The sequence below is a fragment of the Danio rerio genome, chromosome 24 (genome assembly GCF_052040795.2).
Source record: "Danio rerio strain M-AB ecotype USA chromosome 24, GRCz13ab, whole genome shotgun sequence".
In the NCBI taxonomy this organism is placed as follows: domain Eukaryota; kingdom Metazoa; phylum Chordata; class Actinopteri; order Cypriniformes; family Danionidae; genus Danio; species Danio rerio.
In genome coordinates, this window is record NC_141044.1 from 23,931,637 (window position 1) to 23,951,231 (window position 19,595).

At 34.2% G+C, this 19,595-nt stretch overlaps 2 protein-coding genes across 9 annotated transcripts in view; both read right to left on the reverse strand.

Moving 5' to 3' along the window:
- vipr1b (vasoactive intestinal peptide receptor 1b) overlaps positions 1-19,595 on the reverse strand; it is a 738,286-nt gene that overhangs the window by 175,128 nt on the left and 543,563 nt on the right. The gene's annotated exons all lie outside the window — the stretch shown is intronic.
- si:ch211-161h7.4 lies at positions 2,637-18,242 on the reverse strand. 4 transcript variants are annotated; one of them, XM_087309504.1, is made up of 17 exons: positions 17,921-18,242; positions 16,905-16,948; positions 16,741-16,811; positions 16,421-16,609; positions 13,854-14,055; positions 13,696-13,776; positions 13,522-13,587; positions 13,286-13,441; positions 11,992-12,434; positions 9,879-10,256; positions 8,178-8,708; positions 7,481-8,102; positions 7,269-7,342; positions 6,935-7,093; positions 5,161-5,321; positions 3,502-3,592; positions 2,637-3,412 (listed from the first exon to the last, which is right to left on the reverse strand). In XM_087309504.1, the coding sequence occupies exons 1-17, from the start codon at positions 17,927-17,929 to the stop codon at positions 3,333-3,335; spliced, it is 3,357 nt and encodes a 1,118-aa protein (XP_087165630.1). In that variant the 5' UTR covers positions 17,930-18,242; the 3' UTR covers positions 2,637-3,332. The 4 variants fall into 4 exon arrangements, with proteins under 4 accessions (XP_087165630.1, XP_087165628.1, XP_087165629.1 ...); XM_087309502.1 differs by having other exon boundaries at positions 8,178-8,729; XM_087309503.1 differs by having other exon boundaries at positions 13,854-14,058.

Below are 19,595 nucleotides of genomic sequence, written 5' to 3' on the forward strand. Positions count from 1 at the left end.
TCCAAAGATTTATTTTTCATTTAATGCAGTTGCACCTTTATTTTTGTGTCTTGAAATAAATATTTTTTTGTGCTGAATCACTGTTGTTTGTTTCTCATTTCATTTTTCTGTTAAGAATATAACAGCCTTTAATTGTCAATTATAGGGGATTTACCAGGAATAAATAAGCCTCACTTAATAAACAATGCATAAATAATCCTCACGCAAAACAGTAGGGATAAAGCATACACAGTATCAGTATCACAGTATCGTTTGCTTGCACACGCTCAAATTTTACTATTCTGAGGTGCGTTTCCCTGTTTCTCTACATGCTCCATGCCAATCTGCCAAAGAGAAGGATATCAAGTCTTTAGTTAATCTCAATACATTTCTTTGAAAACAAACTTTATTGTGCAATCTGTTCCAAAACAGAGAAAAATTTATTTATTATGGGATGACCACTCTAAGTTAATACACCTGCATATAATTTACTGGGGCACTGGCCATTTTTACTGGGACATTTAGAGGGACAATTTATAAAATACAAAGGAAAGGCAACAAATATGCACAAGTTTGAATGCAGTCGGTGCATTTCAAATGAAAGAAACGCATATCTAAAAGGAAAATCGCAATGAGAGCAATCATGGCTGCTACATTAAAGGTTCAAAATCAGTCCTGTTAAAGAACCTTTGGTGGGGGGATTAAAGATGTAAGGGTAAAAGAGTTGGACACACTGTCATATTTCTATCTGCATGTTTGCTTTGTGATGCAAATGTCCATTCCAAGTGGCAGTTTGTTTGGTTCCCTTTGCCCTTTATCCCTTCAACACTCTCATCCTGAAGGGGTCGACTTTTTGAAGGGATTAGGTAAAGACAGCCTCTGTCACTCAATCTTGAGACCATCTATTGTATATCATAAGCAGAGAAGGATGCTGAATAATGCTGAACCTTAAACAATACTATGCAAAACCTACATCAAACGCCTTTCTCTATTTCTTGATTTAGTATGTCAAAGTTTCAAAGGTTTTTTTTTCACTAATGTTCTGTGAGGAACCGTGATTTGTCCTTCTCCACATTTATAATTCACCCCCAGAGTTTACGTACCCTTTTAGAGCTTCTCTCTACCCTGAACCACGTCCTTCATCCATCTGCACTCAGATTCACTTAGCACCACAAATGTGAGAGCACAGTAATCAATGTTACTAAGCGAGGAAAGGGCTGCTGTGTTTTAATGCATTAAGCTCAGAGTCTCCACAAGCTTATGAAGCTACTGAAAACTCACAAGCTTTGAGTTCTTTCCCCCTTTCAGCCCATAGATGGTTGTGTTGGATTGATTTTCAGAGTCCTTTAGAACATTAATTAATTTTAGACTGTGAATACATTGAGAAAAGGGCAACCCAAAAGGCTCCCCATAAAAACCCTCTGTCCCAATTTTAAACAACATTTTGGACATCAGCTACCCTTGCATAACCTTTACATTGATACAGATGTATATGGAAATGTTCATCAAGATTAAGGTAACAAATTTCTGGCATTAAAGGGATGGATCACCTAAAAATGGAAAATTGTGTGGTTATAAAGATATTTTGAAGAAAGCTAAAAATCTGAAATCCACTGATCAAAAACAGAAAAAAAAAACAAATACAATTGCTTACAGGTTTTCAGCTTTCTTTAAAATTAAATTTTGTCTACGTTCAACAGAAGAGATTAACTCAAGACAGGTTTCAGAACATGTGAACAATGAGTAAATAATGAAAGACTTAAAATTCTTTTCGTGAACTATCGCTTTAAATGGGACTAATTATTTAAGAAGCCCTGATTTGAAATATCTGTGGTGACTACTAGTCATCAATCAGCTCACTGATGTTTTTTTTTTTCTTCTTCTTCAGATTTTTACTCATTTCTCTAAACAGATTGTGCTCTAAAATCCAAATGCCTGAATCCACAGGTGGGTTTGCGCGATAAAGCGAATGAATTATTGATGCCCATAGCTATTGTTATTTCAGCTCGATTCCAAGTGAGAGATGGTAAATTGTCGACTTTTTCACATTTCTGCTGAAGGATTCACTGTGATTGCGTTGTAACAGTCAGACTTCCTAATGCTTAAATGAAACATTTCCAGCCCTTGCAAAAGCTGCGACTGGACAAACTAATCTAGAATCTTTTCTTTTTTAGCACAAGACATTTGTGCTAAAGGTGCGACTGGACAAAATAATCCAGAATAATTTTTTTAGCACAAGATATTTGTGTGGAAAATTGGAAAACCTTAGCAGGATAGAGGTATTTTAATAACCATATGGCTTGTTAAGGCAATAATAATGCATTATTTTCATAAACAAAAAGACGCCCCCCCCCAGTACCACACTTGTGTCAAATATTTTTGCAGTGCTTTATACGGTAGAAAGGTAAACTTGTTTAAAGTATTATGAATTGCTATGAAAAGCCACTTTAAGCTAGTTCATCTCATATTTTTCATCTTGCGTTTCCACTGCATGTCTGAGGTTAAAAGCATATTACATAATTAAACGCTAAAAGGTCCCCAGGTCCTCACAAAAAGGGTTCAAAGTAAGTGACCAGGAAAAAACGCAGTGCAGAAGCCAATGTCACACTTATTTTAAATCTTGGTACAGTGACAGAGATGAAGATGAAAGTATGTAATTACAGCAAAAATGGAAATGTATTATCTCTCGGTATTTTGCTTAGTTCACAAAAACATTTCAATACGCTTATAAAAAAGGAAAACTGATGAAATGTAAATGAAAATGCAAGCTTTAAACAGCAAAACTCAAAAACATTTACAGATCTATGCATAAATACTTTTCCAAAACAGGGTAGAAAAAGATTTACATCAAAATTACAAATGCAGAGGAATGTTATTTAAAAAAAAACTAAAGGAGAAATTATGTTTTCACCTTTACCTCAAATAAACAGCACTACATAGGACTATAAAACTAGATAAAGTTGGACAAGCGCAATAATAGAGTATAGCAAAGGATCTACTGACCCCTGCTGTCAAGCCAACACATTTGTTGTGGAAAAACATAGGGTTTCATTCTCGGTAGGGGGACAGGGGGGAAATCAAGACAGAAATGTACACAAATATTAATAAGCAGACAGGTTTGAAAAGCATTTTACACTGCGTCATAAAATCAGTTTTTTTAAGGATGAAAATTACCTTTAAGCTATTTACATATCAAAAAAATTCTACAATTTTGAAGCTTTCCCAGGCAATTTTTTTGTATGATTTGAAAAAAACAAATCATCTACAATTCTACCTTTTTTCTTTTTTTCTTTTTCTTAAATGTTACCACTGAATATTTGCAAGAAATTGAAGTCACATTGCGTCCATCCACTCTATGTATCATCAGACTGTGTCCTGTGGTAAATCAGCACTGCTGGTTCCTGACAGAGGTTGTGGATGCAATACATTTGTCCTGTAAAAATAAATAAACAAATAAGACATTATTATTTTGCAATAAATAAAAAACAGATTTTGTTAAATCAGACTCAAGTCTTCACTCACCAGAGGGTATCATAAACACCTGTCCAGAATTGAAGACTGATTTTACACCTTCAATCTCAACACGCACACAACTTGAGATAACGCTGAACACCTTCATAAAGAGAAGCACATAAGATAAAATGCTGTTGTAGAATAATGCACACACATTTATACAGTATGATAGAATTACATTTGATGCGATGATGAAAAAAAACATTCAAGCAGAAAAGGGTACTGAAAAAAACATAATTGTCATCAGGCCTGTCACGATAGTCAATATATCAACTTATCGTGCAACACTTTTAGATGACCTCAGTATTAATTTTTGTCATTGCAATATGCATTTACAAATTCACAGTTAACATTAAAGCCATTTTATAATGACATTTACATTGTACCTCATCGGCCTCAAAAGTTTATAATTGGATAAATTACCTAACAGGACGTTTATTAGTACATATAATAGAACATTTACTTTTTTATCATCTAATTATAAAATCTAAATAACCTTAAGAATGATAAGTATTTTAAAGTGTTTATGGCTATTTGCATTATTATGCTGTTATCTAATCGTTATATAAATAATTTGCATAAAATTATCACAAAATGACAATATGGCTTATCGTACCAATATATTGCCCAACAAAAATTCCTTATGGAATTGTAAATGGCACTTACATGACACCTTTTCAACTGAAAACATTTCATGCATGTTGGCAAAGCAAAAGTTTAAAGCAGAAATGCTTAAAATAAAGGAAAGAATTGTAAAAACAGTAATATCATGCATATACATAGCATGTGTTCAGTCTAAATATGTGTGAATACCTGAAAGGTAAAACAACACAAAAGTACAGGTTTAACGTATAGTGCTTATGCTGCTCAAATTTTTATTAATGCTTCAGCATCAAAACTTGCTTGATGTTTTTGACATCTTAGCTAATTTTGACAAGTCATTATAGTTTAGCATTATGTCAATATAATTATTAAACATTGTGTTAAATGTCACTTCATTTTAGTTCATTTCACTGATGGTTTTGTTCATTTTAGTTTAGTTTTGCTTTGTGAATACATTTTAATTTAGTTTCATATATTTACTTTAAATTTTAGTTTTCAGTAATAATTTTTAGCTGAAAGGTTTTAGATCAAAGTAAAGTGTTTGTACAGTTTAAGTATTGTGCAAAAATAAACAATAGATTGAACAGCCACTGAACCAAAACCATAAAAAATCAATTTTACAAAGTAAAATGAAGATGCATGTCATGATTTAAATAATAACATAGTAAACAAATTATAACAAAACATGCCTACTTTACATTTTTTCTGGCAGATAAAGAAAAAAAAATAGAACAGATGTTTTAGGTTTACACAGAAATTATTTTTACATGAACATAGACAGAATGAGTGATTTAATTCCCAATATGTTTCTTTTTTGCCAATTATCATTTTATATCAGTTCATTTTCCAGTAACTGTTGTTAGTTTAATTTAACAAAAATATTTTTGACCACTAGTTTTAGTCTTCATTTACTAAATTATTATTAATGCATGTATATGCGTTGGGTACATGTGTATAATACAGCATTTTTATTTATTCTTGCAGATTTGTATCAACAGGCAATTGGTTTCTTTTTTTACATTGTTTTTGTGTTAAACTCTTTTAAAAATGGCATTTTCTACTCACCGAAACCGTATCAAGGTCCACCTGTGGAGGTTTCTTCATGAAAGACCCCAGCAGAATCTTTCCGTGTGAGAAAGATCGGCTTTGGAGGTCAACCATGTGACCCATCGCTCTGCCTCCATGGGAGTGCCAGTGGAAGTCATCAGGACTAATAACTTGTCCATCTAGAATGAAGAAAATCAATGCACATGAACAAGCTATATGAATCAACGCTAGGTTACAGGATGGCAATTTTTCTTTTTCTACACTGAAAAAAAGCGAAATCTCAGGCCACCAAAGCACATTATGCCTGATGCCAACAACTGCCCCCAAAGTGCTTGTGTCTTCATCTCACGTCTTGGGCTTATGTGATAAGCCTTAAATGCGCTTTGCAACCAAACCTCACAGCATGGACCAATTATCTGTGTGGTGCTCTGTGTGGTGCATTTGAATCCTGCAGAGAATTTTCTACATTAAAGCACTGTGGAGAAAGTCAAACACCTCAAACGGATGGATAGTAATGGCATTATAAACAGCAATTACAAGGGGAAAACTAGATGCCTTTTTAACAACACATTCCTATTCTTATGACAATTTATCATGAATTTACTGAGAGCAGTAACTTCTTTTGAATAATTTTAAATAAATATAATTGGAATAATTAAATAATAATAAATAATATACATCAACTGCTCGAAATTGGAAAACTTGACATTACAGATCCTGCGATGTGACTATTGCAGATTTACACAAAGCGATTTCAATGCAAAATTGATGTATTATGCAGCCCTAAACTATACTATTGATGTTATATCTGCCTTTCTCATGTGCTATACTATTATCTCATTTGCATTACAATTATACAGTCTTTTGTTAAAAGTAATAGTTAAAAACTGTTACAACTAATAAATCATTACATTGACCCAACGGAAGGTAAGGCACCATAAATGTGCTGATCTGTGGTTTGTCTTATGGATTTGCCATTTCAAAAGCCCTAAAGTTCTGCAAATATGTATAAGAGCAAGTACACTGTAGTATTAGAGACTTTAAGTTCTAGAGTCCCATGAATTATGGACCAAGCTATCAGTTTTCTTATCTGTTCTTTTTTTAAAGCTCCTCGAATAAGTTAAAAAAAAAACAATAGATAAAATTAAGATACTCCTTAAGATTACTTTAATCAATAATAAGCATAAAGAAAATAAAACAACTAAGTGGCAGGAAGCACATATGTTATTATAGAAAGCACATTGTCCGCTCAAGAGTATAAGTCCTATATAAACAATTCAAAGTCCTATTTAAGATAGTTCCCATCAGCTTCTACTTTGAAGTTATAAGCTATATGAAATTCAAAAGGCTTCTCGTATTTAGACTTTCAGAAATAACCCACATTCTATGAAAACAAAAAGCTAAAAGGTTAATACTGATTTTAATTATGTAAGCAGCATAAATAAATTATTAAATAAATGTATACATGAAGTAAAACTTGTTTGGTAATCTAGTAACCAACATGCAAAAAGGAGAGCAGAGTTTTTATTCACCAAATGTGTTTCCATCTCCCATTATAGGCATAAAAAACACCTTAAGCAAGCATAAAAAATAATTTTCAAATATTTTTTGTCTATGTCATTTGCATCATTAATTTCTCATTTAATACTTTGAATGTGCATTAACACAGAGTGATGGAAACCCAGTTAATGAGAGGGAAGACAATAATAAAAACCAAGTGAAATGCTTTGCCTGTAACATGGCTACCGATATGTGAAATAGTCTTGTGTGTAGACTGAATGTTTTAGTTTACTTTTAGAAGCTGGGGGCCACAGGTGAGCAAACCACGCATGTAGGTTGTTCCAATCCTCATCTTCTAGCACAACAGGCTGCAATGGAGGGCCACAGACATCACAGCGTGCCAACACCCGTGCAGTCTGTCGCACATGAGTCATTCTAGATGAAGGCAAATCTGAAAATAAGGGGGGGGATTAACGTTACCAGTTTTATAGGTGGATTTCCTTGACAGCACTTTTAATTTAAGGCAGAACACAATAATAGCGTTTGATAAATCTAATTTTCCAATTTCCTTTGGCAGGAGGGAAATGACATATTGCAAGCTTAAATTACATTGTATAAGAGCTCACCAACATCATCATCATCCTCATCGTGTTGCTGAAGCTCAACCATTGAAGATGGCCCACTTCTGAAATCAATGTCACTGCAAAACAAACCAAACAAACTCATTGGAGAGGCAGAACATTTTAAACTGTACTATCAGCGATTGCCACCATTTTTATGAGCAGAGTCAAGAAAAGTATGTGACTACATACTTTGATTGTTTTATAGAAGAACTTACACATCAGATAATCTGTTACAACCACTGGAAACCCGGACACTGGTTTTATTTGTGGTTGCTGATGGCTGCACAGTCACACCACTGGTGAAGCCCAAGGACATGTGGCTCATTCCCTGCATCTGATCATCAGTGTGGGCCATAGTCTCACTCGAGTGATCCGACTGGTCCTCAAGAGAGTGAAGGAGGTTTCTGCGACCGAGCTTTCTGTGCCTTTGTCCACTTTTGACCATGCTTTTATTTTTAGCAGAAGCAAAAATGGCATTCATTGAGGCTAAAGAGCGTTTGATTGATTTTGGTGTGTTGACGATCTTTCGTTTTATGTTCTTGGCATGATTCTTTGTTTTTTGTGATTTTGCTGAATTTCCTTTCTTTTTAGGAATGTTTGATATTTTGTTTGGACTGTGTTGGGACTTTTGTGGAGGGGGACTGCATGGTGGTGGAAGCTCATTGGCTGTTTCTTGAGACTGTGGTGTCTCCCACCAATTGGAAGGAGCTTTTCTTTGTCTTTTCTGTGGATTATTGTCTGGTTCAGAAACCTCCGGCATTCTAAAAGAAGATGAAAGCCGTTTCTTTGCAGATCCAGTGTCTCGCGAGTAGACAGAGTCAAACACTCTCTTCTCACCTGTTCAAAAGAAAAAATGTAAGAACAAAAAAATTTCGATTTAGGAATGAGGAATTAGTTTAGGAATGAGTTTACCTGCTAGAACGCTGTGTTGCCTGCGAGGACTACACCATTCTGGACTATTTTCCAGAGCATTGTCATTCAGACCAGATCCCTCTTCCTGACTTGAGGTTGTCAGTGGAGCGGCTGTTGGTTTTTGTTTCCTCTGACCACCTTTTTTCTTGGGTGTCTTTTTCTCAGCTCCAACATCGCGTCCATTGGCACCTGCTATCACCTTTTCAGTACTGTCCGACACATTGCGACGCTTCTGTTTCTTTTTGTTCTCCTGGGCAGGCCTGAGAGACGGTGTTTCATCTGAATCAACAGCAGGTGTTTTTTTTGTTGCTGTTTTTGTGCTGGCTTTTGGCCTTTGTGTTGTACACATCACATGCTTTGGCTGAAGATCTGTGGTACTTTCATTTGGGCTGGTGAGCCACCATTGTCCTGGAGGATTTCTCTTCCTCTTTACACACAAAGGACTGTCTGAAGAGATGTCTGATAAAATTGGTGGTGGATCCTTTGGTTTCGGTTCCACTGTTTTTGTTTCTTTTCTCTTCTGCTTTTTGACTGGAGATTGTTTATTCAGAACTATAATACACAAGGGAGAAAAAAAAAAGATAGCATATAAATAGTTTTCATCAGCACAATTGGTTATCAGTTGTCAGAGATGCCCAATCACTTGAAAGTGTTTGATTTCTTTGTAACTAAAACAACACATTTGCATTTACTTTGTTTATTTATATTATTATATTTTTATTATATTTTTTATATTATTATATTATATTTAATTATTTTTAAAAATCCTGCTAATTATTTTGTAAAGCCACTGATATAAACTGCTTAATGTCAAGCCAGGGTAATGCATATTTTAATTGGTGAAAAATAAGACGTATTTATATAGCAGATTTTTCATTTTCAGCTTAGCTTAACTTAAGTTTGGTGTTTATAATACGTTTACACACCCAATTATGTTTATTATTTGTTTTTTACTTTCATTTATTTTTTTTATTCTAAACACTGTTAAAATTACAGAATTTGTTGTTGGAGGGGGAGCAGGTTTATTATTATTATAATAAGAAAAATTTAGAGATATGGGTATAATCTTTTGTTGTTGTTTTTTTATGTTTTCTTTTATTAAATTGAATGAAATATCAATTCTGATTGTCAGGGGTATTGACAAATGTTATATCATATATAACAAGTATATACTGTATACAAATGACTGTTTTAAGAAATAGATAATTGAATCACTAGCTATGTTTCCATTAGCCTATTTTTTATGTGAATTATGGAATATTGTGTTTGTCTTGACAAAAAGACCAATATGTGAATACAATTGAAAATGTTTTTGAAAATATATATTTGAAAATACATTTTGAAAACTGTCTGAGCGAGTGCCCAAAGATTAGTATTCCAGTTTTGCGCACAAGTTTAATTCACATCTTTGGAAGGAAATATATAGCTATGCAGTCAATAAATTAAAAAAGGCTTCAAAAAAAAACTATAGTAGTATAATCTATAGTTTTGTTCTAAGATGCACAAGGTTTTGCTCTACCAATGTTTAAAACTTGCACCTTGTCAAAACATCAATGATGTTATGTTAATGTGACTTTAATTTACATTATAATTTTCTTTTCTCTCAATAACACAATTTTGAGCCAAAGTGAATTGAAGACTTCCAGATTTCTTGAAAACACTGTATAGCTGCATAATTAAGCCAGTGCCAGAAAAACTGACCTGTTCTTTGTTCTTCCTCTTGCTCGCTGATGGCAGGTGAAGGTTCAAGCTCTTGCTCCTCACAGGAAGGATGCACCAACTCTATTTGTTGTTTAGAACTTTGTTTCTTTGTCTTTGAGACACTGTCCTCCTTTTTGCTGTTCTTGCGATTTTTACTAGATTTCACTGAGTTAGCAGTGTGTATATCTGCTACAACATTGACTTTATTGGATTCCTTCTTTGCTTTTGACCTTTGTCTCCCCTGGTTAGATGATTGTGTGGATTTCTTTGTAGTTCTAGACTCCGCAACTGGGGTTTCTTTGCTGCCACCGGTTTCAGTTTGACCATTTTCAGTAAGTTCAGCAGGCTCAGGTGGCTTGATATTTCCTCGTCTCATTCCTGCAAAAAAATGCACAAAAAATTACTAAATTTAATTAAAGGTTATAATATCTAAATATATTTTGCAATAGTGAATATATAAAAATGATAAGTATACTGTTAAAGAATATGCACTAATACAGAGCTTTCAAAATGTACAAATGTTTAAGTGTCACAGGAAAGGTTTTACATCTACTAAAACACTTTTTAATACTTGTATTAGCAAAAATATTTAATTTCCTTTAATGTAAAATTAAAGTTAAATATTTTCTAATAACAAAAATAATTCTTTAAAAGATATATCATCATTTTCTTATTATCAATAATAAGAAATATTAAATAAGCACCTAATAACAGTATTTGAGATTTCAGAAGAAGCGTAACACAAAAGATTGAGTAACAGCAGAAAATTCAACTTTACCACCAAAGAAGTAAACAACCTTTAAATGATTTTCTAAACTTATGCTGAATTCTAAATGTATTGTTTACAGTATTTACTTTTAATTGAACTAATGCCTTGGTAACCATAAGACACTTCTGTTAAAAAACAATTAAAAAATAACTTGTCGGCAAATCTATTTTTTATCACATGCAATTAAATTATTAACCTTCCAAAACATTTGGATTCCAAGATTTCTACAGGTTTCATCAAGTCAAATTTAAGACTTATTAAGACCATTATCAACTAAATTTCACTTACACAAGGCTAAATGTGAATTTTTTTTTTTTGAACGGCCCAGTTAAAACATAAAAAAAACATTAAAAACTAAATGTTATTGTATGGAAGACAAATAAATCATATTGGTAAATAGAGTTAATAAATAAATTTTGTTAAAACTTTAATCGAGATGGAATGTTAGTTATTGGGTGAGTATTGGCACAATTGGGTAGCTTTACCGGGACATGGGAAAATGAAGACCTACAACACAATACTTCAGGGAATTTTAGGGTGCTTTCACACCGGTGAATCAATTCAGTTGTTCCGAAGCAGGGATTAAAATTGTTACATTGTTGCGGTTCGCTTTCACACGGCAAAGTTTCTAAACGGACCAAAAGAACTAAAACAAGTCACGTGTGAGTAAACTCTCCTCACCTAGGTCAGTTTCATGGTTTATTTTACAGAGTCCAGCTCAGCTGTCACTCAGGGTGGTGGTTTAATGGTGTTTGACAAGGTGCACGCGACGTGTCTGAAGAGCGAGGATGAATGCGGTGGGAAAGGATGAAAAGGGTCTGCAAAGTACTTGAGGACCGGGAGGGAGACGCGCAATTTCCGGGAGATTTTCACTCATTTGTGGGCATCCGGTAGTCTCAATGGTAGTGCATTTGCGGGAGACTCCTGAAACTTCCGGAAGACTTGGGATGTCTGGAATGACCTCCTGCCCTACTCATAATTCTCTCTTCATATAGCTGTACATATCCATAAAACACTGTGATATAACCGGGCTAGGATCGTATTGCTTTCTCACTACAATCCGCTCCAGAGTTCGTTTCAATCGAGCCGAGACCACCTCATTCAAGTGATCTCGGACCGATTGTTTTGGCACGGATTGGAGCGTGATTGCTGGATTCACATATGCCAAACGAACCATGCTAACTGGGCAAACGAGACATAAGAAACATAAGTCTACGCGTGAAAGCACCGTAAGACTTTAAGACCTAATACTTTACTTTACAAATTAAGAACGCCACGCATACCCTGTATGGTATACTGCATTTTCCTACATAACCAATGTAAGATTTGACAAAAGTGATTTACCTGCTGGCACTGCTTTGTGTTGCTGTACATTTTGAGTTGATGCTTGATCACAGACCCTTTCCTCCAGTGTTTCAGTTACAGTATCTGCTCCATCTTCTACAACGACATCAGACACGGAGTCTTTGGCAGCCTTTTTTGAAGCCTTTCCACGTTTTCCTTTCAGTTTTTGTTTAGCAGACTCAACTTGCACTTGTTTTTTTTTAGCATCCGCCCCATGCCGACTGGCAGGATGAGCTTCACTCTGTGAGAGCTGATCTGCTGAAAGTGGCTCAGTAAGCAAGTTCTCCTTCATAATGTCTGCTGGGACAGGTCTTTTATTTTTGCTGCCATCTGCCTTGCGAGGAATGATAAAAAGTACAGGAGCCTCATCATCCAGGATCATGAAGTCCTCCTCTAAATCTGCAGGTGGAGGAGCTGCTGAAACGGCTGCTTGTTTCCTGGAACTTATTAATAGAATTGTGTTAGGGTTGAGATAAAGTAACAACGGTTGCTCCATTATGTTTATTTAGAATATTCCCTTGGACATATTGTGTTATATAGTCGATTATGATTGTAAACAGACATCAAAGTTTGAAAGAAAGAAAGTACATGATAAATGAATTTATTTCCTCCTAAAAAAGGCAATCACTTAAAATGAATAACTAACTATATACATCATGATTACTTCATTTCAAATTATGTTTAGGGGAACTTGCATTTAAAAAAAAAAGTGACACAAATAATGTTAAATAATAAGATTGCGCTTCAAAATAACTATATACATGGTGAAAACTGACTGAAAGGTAAATTTGCCTTTGTGCTTTATTTTTATCCATCATGAAAATAACATTATGCTTGATAATTTAACATGACTTTATTATCACAAACATCTATGGCAAAAGCTCTTTTGAGTCGTGCTATGTTCCTCCAGTTTATTTTTTCTATAGTACAGTAATATTCAAAAAGTGCATAATATTGCTGCAGAAAGATTCAATTTGAGTGTCTGTGGTTATTCATGGCCTCGTGAAATTTACTTGTTAAATCTAACAAGCTGCCTTTTAATATTTGATGGATACATTTTAAGGAGAAAATGTCTCATATTTAGGATATATGTGAAACAAGTTTGCATAACGTCAATCTATGATCTTCACTGGCATCCCATGAACAATGTCTACTTGAACGCTCAATCAGAAGTTCTAAAAGCGTTTGAGGGTTGTGTTGTCGACAGTCAAGAAAAGCAAATCCTCTTTGCATGCTCTACCAAATGATGAATAACAGAAGCAGTTTAAGCTTAGAATGTCACATTGAAACTCACCATGGGGATTTAGGCATCAAAGCCTTTTTAAGCTTGTGTTGGAAAGACAGTCCTCTGACTGAATCCTCCGCCACCTGGTTCTGGCATTGCTCAGCCTCAAGTTTATCTTCACACTCCTCAAGCAAAACAGGAGAAATCTGATTTGGATCTTCATCCCTTAATAATCAAAAAGTGGATTCAATGAGACTAATAAAAAAACAACTTAGACGCAACATTACAAAATTAGTTTTCTTTACATCAATTCTGGAGATGAAGACTGGGTTGCTTGCACTGGTGCTCTATTGTTTTCTGCTGTCTTCATGCTGAAAAATAACATTTTGGTTACTTCAAAATTTACTACAATGAAACGGGTATGAAATTAAACATACACTTGAATGCTACAACGCTGTTGTTACACATTAATATCTGACCTTGATAATGCGTCAGCATTTGGTTTAGTAGTTTTCCTAAACTCAAGCTTTTCCGGTGGTGATGCCAGAGACCCACTATCCCTTCAAAGCAGAGATAATACCAGTTAGGCAACGAGACAACACAAACAATAACAGTTACTAGTCTATTTTACCCTTACATATTGAGTGATTCCTTCACTGCTTCTGACTGTTGTGTGCAGGACGCCTCACTTATGTCTCCACCAATGGGTTCCTCATCCTCAACTCCAAATAGAAGTGGATCAGCCACAGGCCTCACTCCATTCATCGTTTTATCCCTTTCAGTTTCCAAAACAATAGGGCTGGAAGTCTTTATGGGAGCGATTCCTTTAAATGGACTCTCTTCTAGAAAAAAAAACGTATCAGTTGTAACAGAAAGTATTAACTGCAGATGATATGATTAATAGCGAGCCATTTTAAACAATGATTAAAAAATGAAAAGAAAACATGGTTGCCAAGTAAAATTACAGTTAGACCAGCAATAATTGGTTCAAAACACGTAGCACATTTAACTGTATGATTTTAGATTTACATTTACAATTTTTTGTAATTCTTTAGTATTATGATACGTTATTTTTAACTTTATTAACTTAATTATTGTTTGTTACAATTAAACTTTTTTGACAAATACAAATATATATTTTAAGATTTAATCTTTTTGTTTTAGTCATTAGTGGCAAATAATTGCACTGAAATCATAAATTTAGGTATTTCAGTAGCATTTTCATTACAATAGGTAATATTAAAGGTGCAGTAGGTGATTGTTTTCAGAAACATTTTTTGTTTTGCTGGTTGAAAGTCTCTTTACATATCAATAGAACTGATTAAAGTAAATGATCTAAATGTATTTATATGTATTTTATTTTTATATTCTGGGTGAGGCAGACTCAAACTGTCAGTCAACAAGTTTAAATGTGTATTTTTGTGTAGCCTCTTTATGCACATCCGTCATTTGTGCGTACACATGAAGCATGCCACCTACAGATGACAGAGAGACATCAGGCAACTCTGCAACCTGAAAGACTTCTTTCTAAAAGACCAACGTGGCCTTGTAAACATAAAAAGAAAGATTGTTTTTGAACATAGTGTGCTTTTTTATAAATGAAGTTATATGCACAGAAGTGTGTTTCAACCAGTGAAAATGTCCGGCAAAATATTGACTTCACGGAGTACCTTTTACAGCATTGATAAGTTTTAATATAAGTTAAATAAAAATAGTTAAATAAACCTGAGCATTCATTTAGTTGTTCAAATGTAAAAGGAGATAAAAACAACTGATGTACGAGGATCAACAAACACAAGGGAAAATGTAGTCACTCATTGTCTTGGTAATGTAAGTGTAATGTAAAACGATGGCAGGATATTTCTGTTTTTAGCACTCCATCTGATTTTATTCAGTTGAATAACGAAACATTAGTAAATAGCGTTCTTCCGCCTAACCAGCTTTACTGAGGTTAAGTTTGATTTATATTCACACATTCCTAAATTTTTGAACAGTGACAACTTGTGCCACTCTCCCAATATCAGGTCTGATTAATAGACAGTGAACAATGTTGTATTTTGTAGTCATTGGCTGGTTATATGATTTCACTATTAAGAATTTGCAAACTACCTTACCTACCAACTCTTGCAAACAAGAACCGTGATTTTTTTGCCAAAAGAAAAGATCACGATTTTCTCAGGATTCTTTAGATACAAAATAAAGGTTAATATAAGTGGGCTTTTATTATTGTTATTCTCAAACATGTGGTAAAACAGACTTTGCGTAGCGGTACTGTTGGTTAAAATGCACACTTTTGTATAGACTTGGAATGGTGGACTTGAACAGATTTTAGATTTGTCCTGGTCATTAATGCAGATGATAATTCTGATGTTGAATTATTGTGTTTGAGACATATGCTTATAATCTGTCATTTTTCTGCTTAAAATCTGTTACTGATGTGATTTTCGTGAATACAGAAGACTGGGTGGGAGTTTTTGCATTTCGGTGGGTTTTGGATACTTTTTGGGCTGGAATCAGTCAGCTACATCTGACAACACTTGTGCGCTTTCAGTTTCATTTACACCGCTAAGAGCGGTTCACTTCCTGCGTGGCTCGCAAACGATCACTCTGTGCCACAAACTGAATGTTATTTGCTACTTTATTACCTGTTACTAACAGCCTTCATTCAGAGGCATGCGCGCGCCCGCCCACCCTGTGGTATCAGCTGACGCTCAGCTTACATCACGTGTGATTTTGCGGTCGCAAATACATCATTACATGAAGACAGAAATGACATTTTTGAGGTGAATTATATCTTATAAATACAGCATATGACTCTTTCAGCACCAGTAGGAGGTGTCCACGTTGCTGAACAAGGCGTGTAAAACAATGTGAAGACTTGTGCGGCCACCACTGCTTCTCTCCTAACCTTGAAAATATGATTGACAGAATCGTACAAATGCTGGATTAAGATTGTCTAGGGGGTCAAATCGAGATCGGGATCTTTTTACGATTAATTGCTTAGCTCTAATTTATTATATGTTAAAATCATATTGTTTATCAAAATAAGAACAACAATTAATCACTTCTTGATGCAGTACTTGGTTTACCTCATACAGTTTGCTGTATATGCTTTCCCTCTATTTATATGGAGCTTTATATGGACATTATAAATGTGCAGATTCAATGCAGGTTTATAATGCTGCATAATGTGATTGATAATACCTTTATCCATTTGTTCATCCTCTTCAATGCTGTTTTCTTGGATCAAAGCTTCTTTGTGTTCCACTACAACCTGTTTAGATGATGTATTCTGCATTTCTGAACTAGATGAACTTTCACTTTTCTTTTCACCATTTACAGTGTTTTTGGGCAAGGGTGAAAGCAGAGGCAAACCCAAATCAGAGTCAGCATCTATCATTAACAGCAACAAAGAAGAATTGTGTGTCATACAATGGGTGTGATACAATGGGCAATTGGCAAAATGACAAGATAGCAGTGAAATGACATGTTCAGCAATTAGATAAATGCAAGAATAAAATTACCAATTTCATCAAAGAGCTTGTCAATGTCACGCAGGCTAAGGACCTCGTTCACCTTGTAATCAGACGTGGCTCTGAAAATCAGCAGCAACATGTAATGACATGTGTCTTAAGATATTAATTTGCAATATGTTGTTTTTTACTTACTCTAGTAGTTCATTACTTACATTTCATGTCCTTGGTAATAATGCAGTTTCTTTTTCGCTTTGACCTAAAAAAAAGCAAATAATTCAAACAAGTTCATAAGAAGAAGTAATACATGATATAAACAAAAAGTTATTTTTTGACATTTTTCATGCAGTGAACACATTCATTTTGATGTAATGCTTTGTAAAATAAAGTATCTTCTACTCTCTAAGCCTGATTTTATTTGATTAACAATACAATGATTGCAACCTGTGAAATTGATACAAATTTATAAGAAATTTCATATTCATAATTATATTTGACTCATATTTATGATTATATTTGTATTTATTGTAAAAGTATAAACACAATACATTTATTAAATACCATTTAAAGAAATAAAAAAAATGTATTTATCAATTATAGATAATTATTGCTCAATTATAACTGAGTCATATTAATGACAGAATATACAATTAATAGTCTAACATAACTACAATATTACAAAAAAACTAATATAATAATATACATTTTTCCCTTTACAAATAATAAATACCAGGCTATATTTATAGCTTTATTAAATTGATTACAATACATATAAAAGCTGTAATATTGTGAAACAGTATGTTTTGCAAACAATGACACGTTTTGTTTTCAATATTCTTTGAGGGAAAATTTTAAAGAACATCATTTATCTAAAACAATCCATTGGTTTTGGTTAGAATGTAAGGTTAAAAATCTTTCCTGTCACTTCTGCTTAATTTAATTTGTTTTATAATAGTAAAATAATGAATAATACGCAAATGTTGACATGATAAACTGCTTTAGGTTGCAACTGAACAACCATTTTGATGTCAACTAAATGTCACCGCGCCACTATTTTCGTTTAGAAGACGTTTAAAAACCTTAGTGAAATGCCTATTAATAGTATTTTAGAGCCTGTGGTGCCCTAAATACTGTCTAATTAGTGAGCTCAGTTGTTTTTGAGAAGCGACCACTGACAGACTATTTTACAAGTGATGTTTTTTCTCATTTACGTTTAGGCTTAACTACTGACCTGCGACATTGTGGTGAAGTCCAGCCCTGGATAAAGGTATATATGTCCGCCTGTAAAGCTTATAAACCCGCAAATAATCCGTTTTTTCGCCTCCTTCTAAACATGACTGTTAGCTGACTGCCATTCGTAGATTACATTGTACTCTTCTTTGTTGAAACAACAGTCTCGATGCTGATGTACGACCATTACATTTATTATAGCTGTATGCTCAAAATATCTGAGGAAATCAAGTATTTAAATGCTAATATCTCACGAAATAACTTAATATGTTGCATAGAGTCCGTCACTGTATTTGGCCCACAACAACAACACAAATTCTCCCGCTCATTTTTCTTCCTGTGCGGGAGGAAGAGCCACAATGAAATGCTGCCACCTACAGCCGCGGAGTGTTTCATAGCGTTGACGCAGAACCATAGATCAGAGGTACCCAAACTTTTTCTTATGAAGGGCCGAAAACTAATCTAGTTTGAGGGTGGTGGGTTTGCGGTACGGTAAATATATCAAACTGTAAAGTTGTCAATGTAATTTTCTAATTTATTTTTATAAGACATTAAATAATTTATTATATAATTTAATCAATGCTATAATTTATTACATTGAAAATACTTTGATTGTATTATTAATTATACAGTTTTGTACATTTTATAATGAACATCTTAAAATAAAAAACATGAACATTCCCATTTATAACACAAAGAATATAATCATAAAGGCTGCATCCAGATACTATAACTCAGCCTTGATTCACTTGCTGATGTCTTCTGCAATGTCTGCTACATCCATCAAGTGAATTTATTTGTCTTTTTAATCTAACTCATTCACAACATTTAATTGAAGCATTTAATTTAATCAAAAAAAATTTAATTTATCTTAAATTAAAAACAACAATCTCTGTTAAAGGCATTCCCCCCAAAATTCCCCAATACTCTCTCACTGTTCTCAGATGTGATGGAGGACCGAATTAAAGGTTACTCTGGACCAGCTTTGGCCCGCGGGCCCTAGTTTGAGCATCTCTGCCATAGATAGACTCTAGGAAACTGCATCTCTGCCATAGACTAGGAAACTGACTTCAAGATTTTACTACATTTACTTAAACATGATTAAGGCTGACAACCTTTGACTGGAAACTATACAAACTAACTAGTTCTAGTCTAAAAGTTTTTAAATAGCCTAAATGGTGGCAGGGCAGGCAAAACCCAGGTGTTTTCACCTGACAGTTTTGATATTTTAAAGTTTTCATAGCCTAAAGTTTTATAAAGATAACGTCCAAAATGTATGTTTTATCACAATTTAGTGTCAGGAGCTCAAGTGGAAAAAAACACACTTTTCTTAATTATTAATTTATTTATATCTAAAATACAGTATATTAAAGGGATATTTTACTCAAAATTACCATTTACTCACCATATAGGCTCACAAGGTTCCGAACCTTTATGAGTTTCTTTTCTGCAGAACAAAAACTAATTATATTTGGAGAATGCTGGATACTGATAGCAACAGACTTCTATAGAGGGGAAACTTACTAAAGAAACAATGCTGTAGGAGCCAGGATAAAAGTTTTTGCCTTTTTTATGTCTTTTTGGGCATCACTGTGTCTCAGTGGTAAGCACCTTTGCCTCACAGCAAGAAGGTCGCTGGTTTAAGTTCCAGCTGGGCCAGTTGGCCTTTCTGTGTG

What these genes read in the sequence shown, in the direction of transcription:
- si:ch211-161h7.4 (XM_087309501.1), bottom strand. An exon ending in CAAGCTCTTTGATGAAATTG is followed by an intron (nt 16,610 to 16,740) that starts GTAATTTTATTC and finishes TGTTAATGATAG; the next exon opens with ATGCTGACTCTGATTTGGGT. An exon ending in TGAGGATGATGATGATGTTG is followed by an intron (nt 7,094 to 7,268) that starts GTGAGCTCTTAT and finishes CCTTATTTTCAG; the next exon opens with ATTTGCCTTCATCTAGAATG.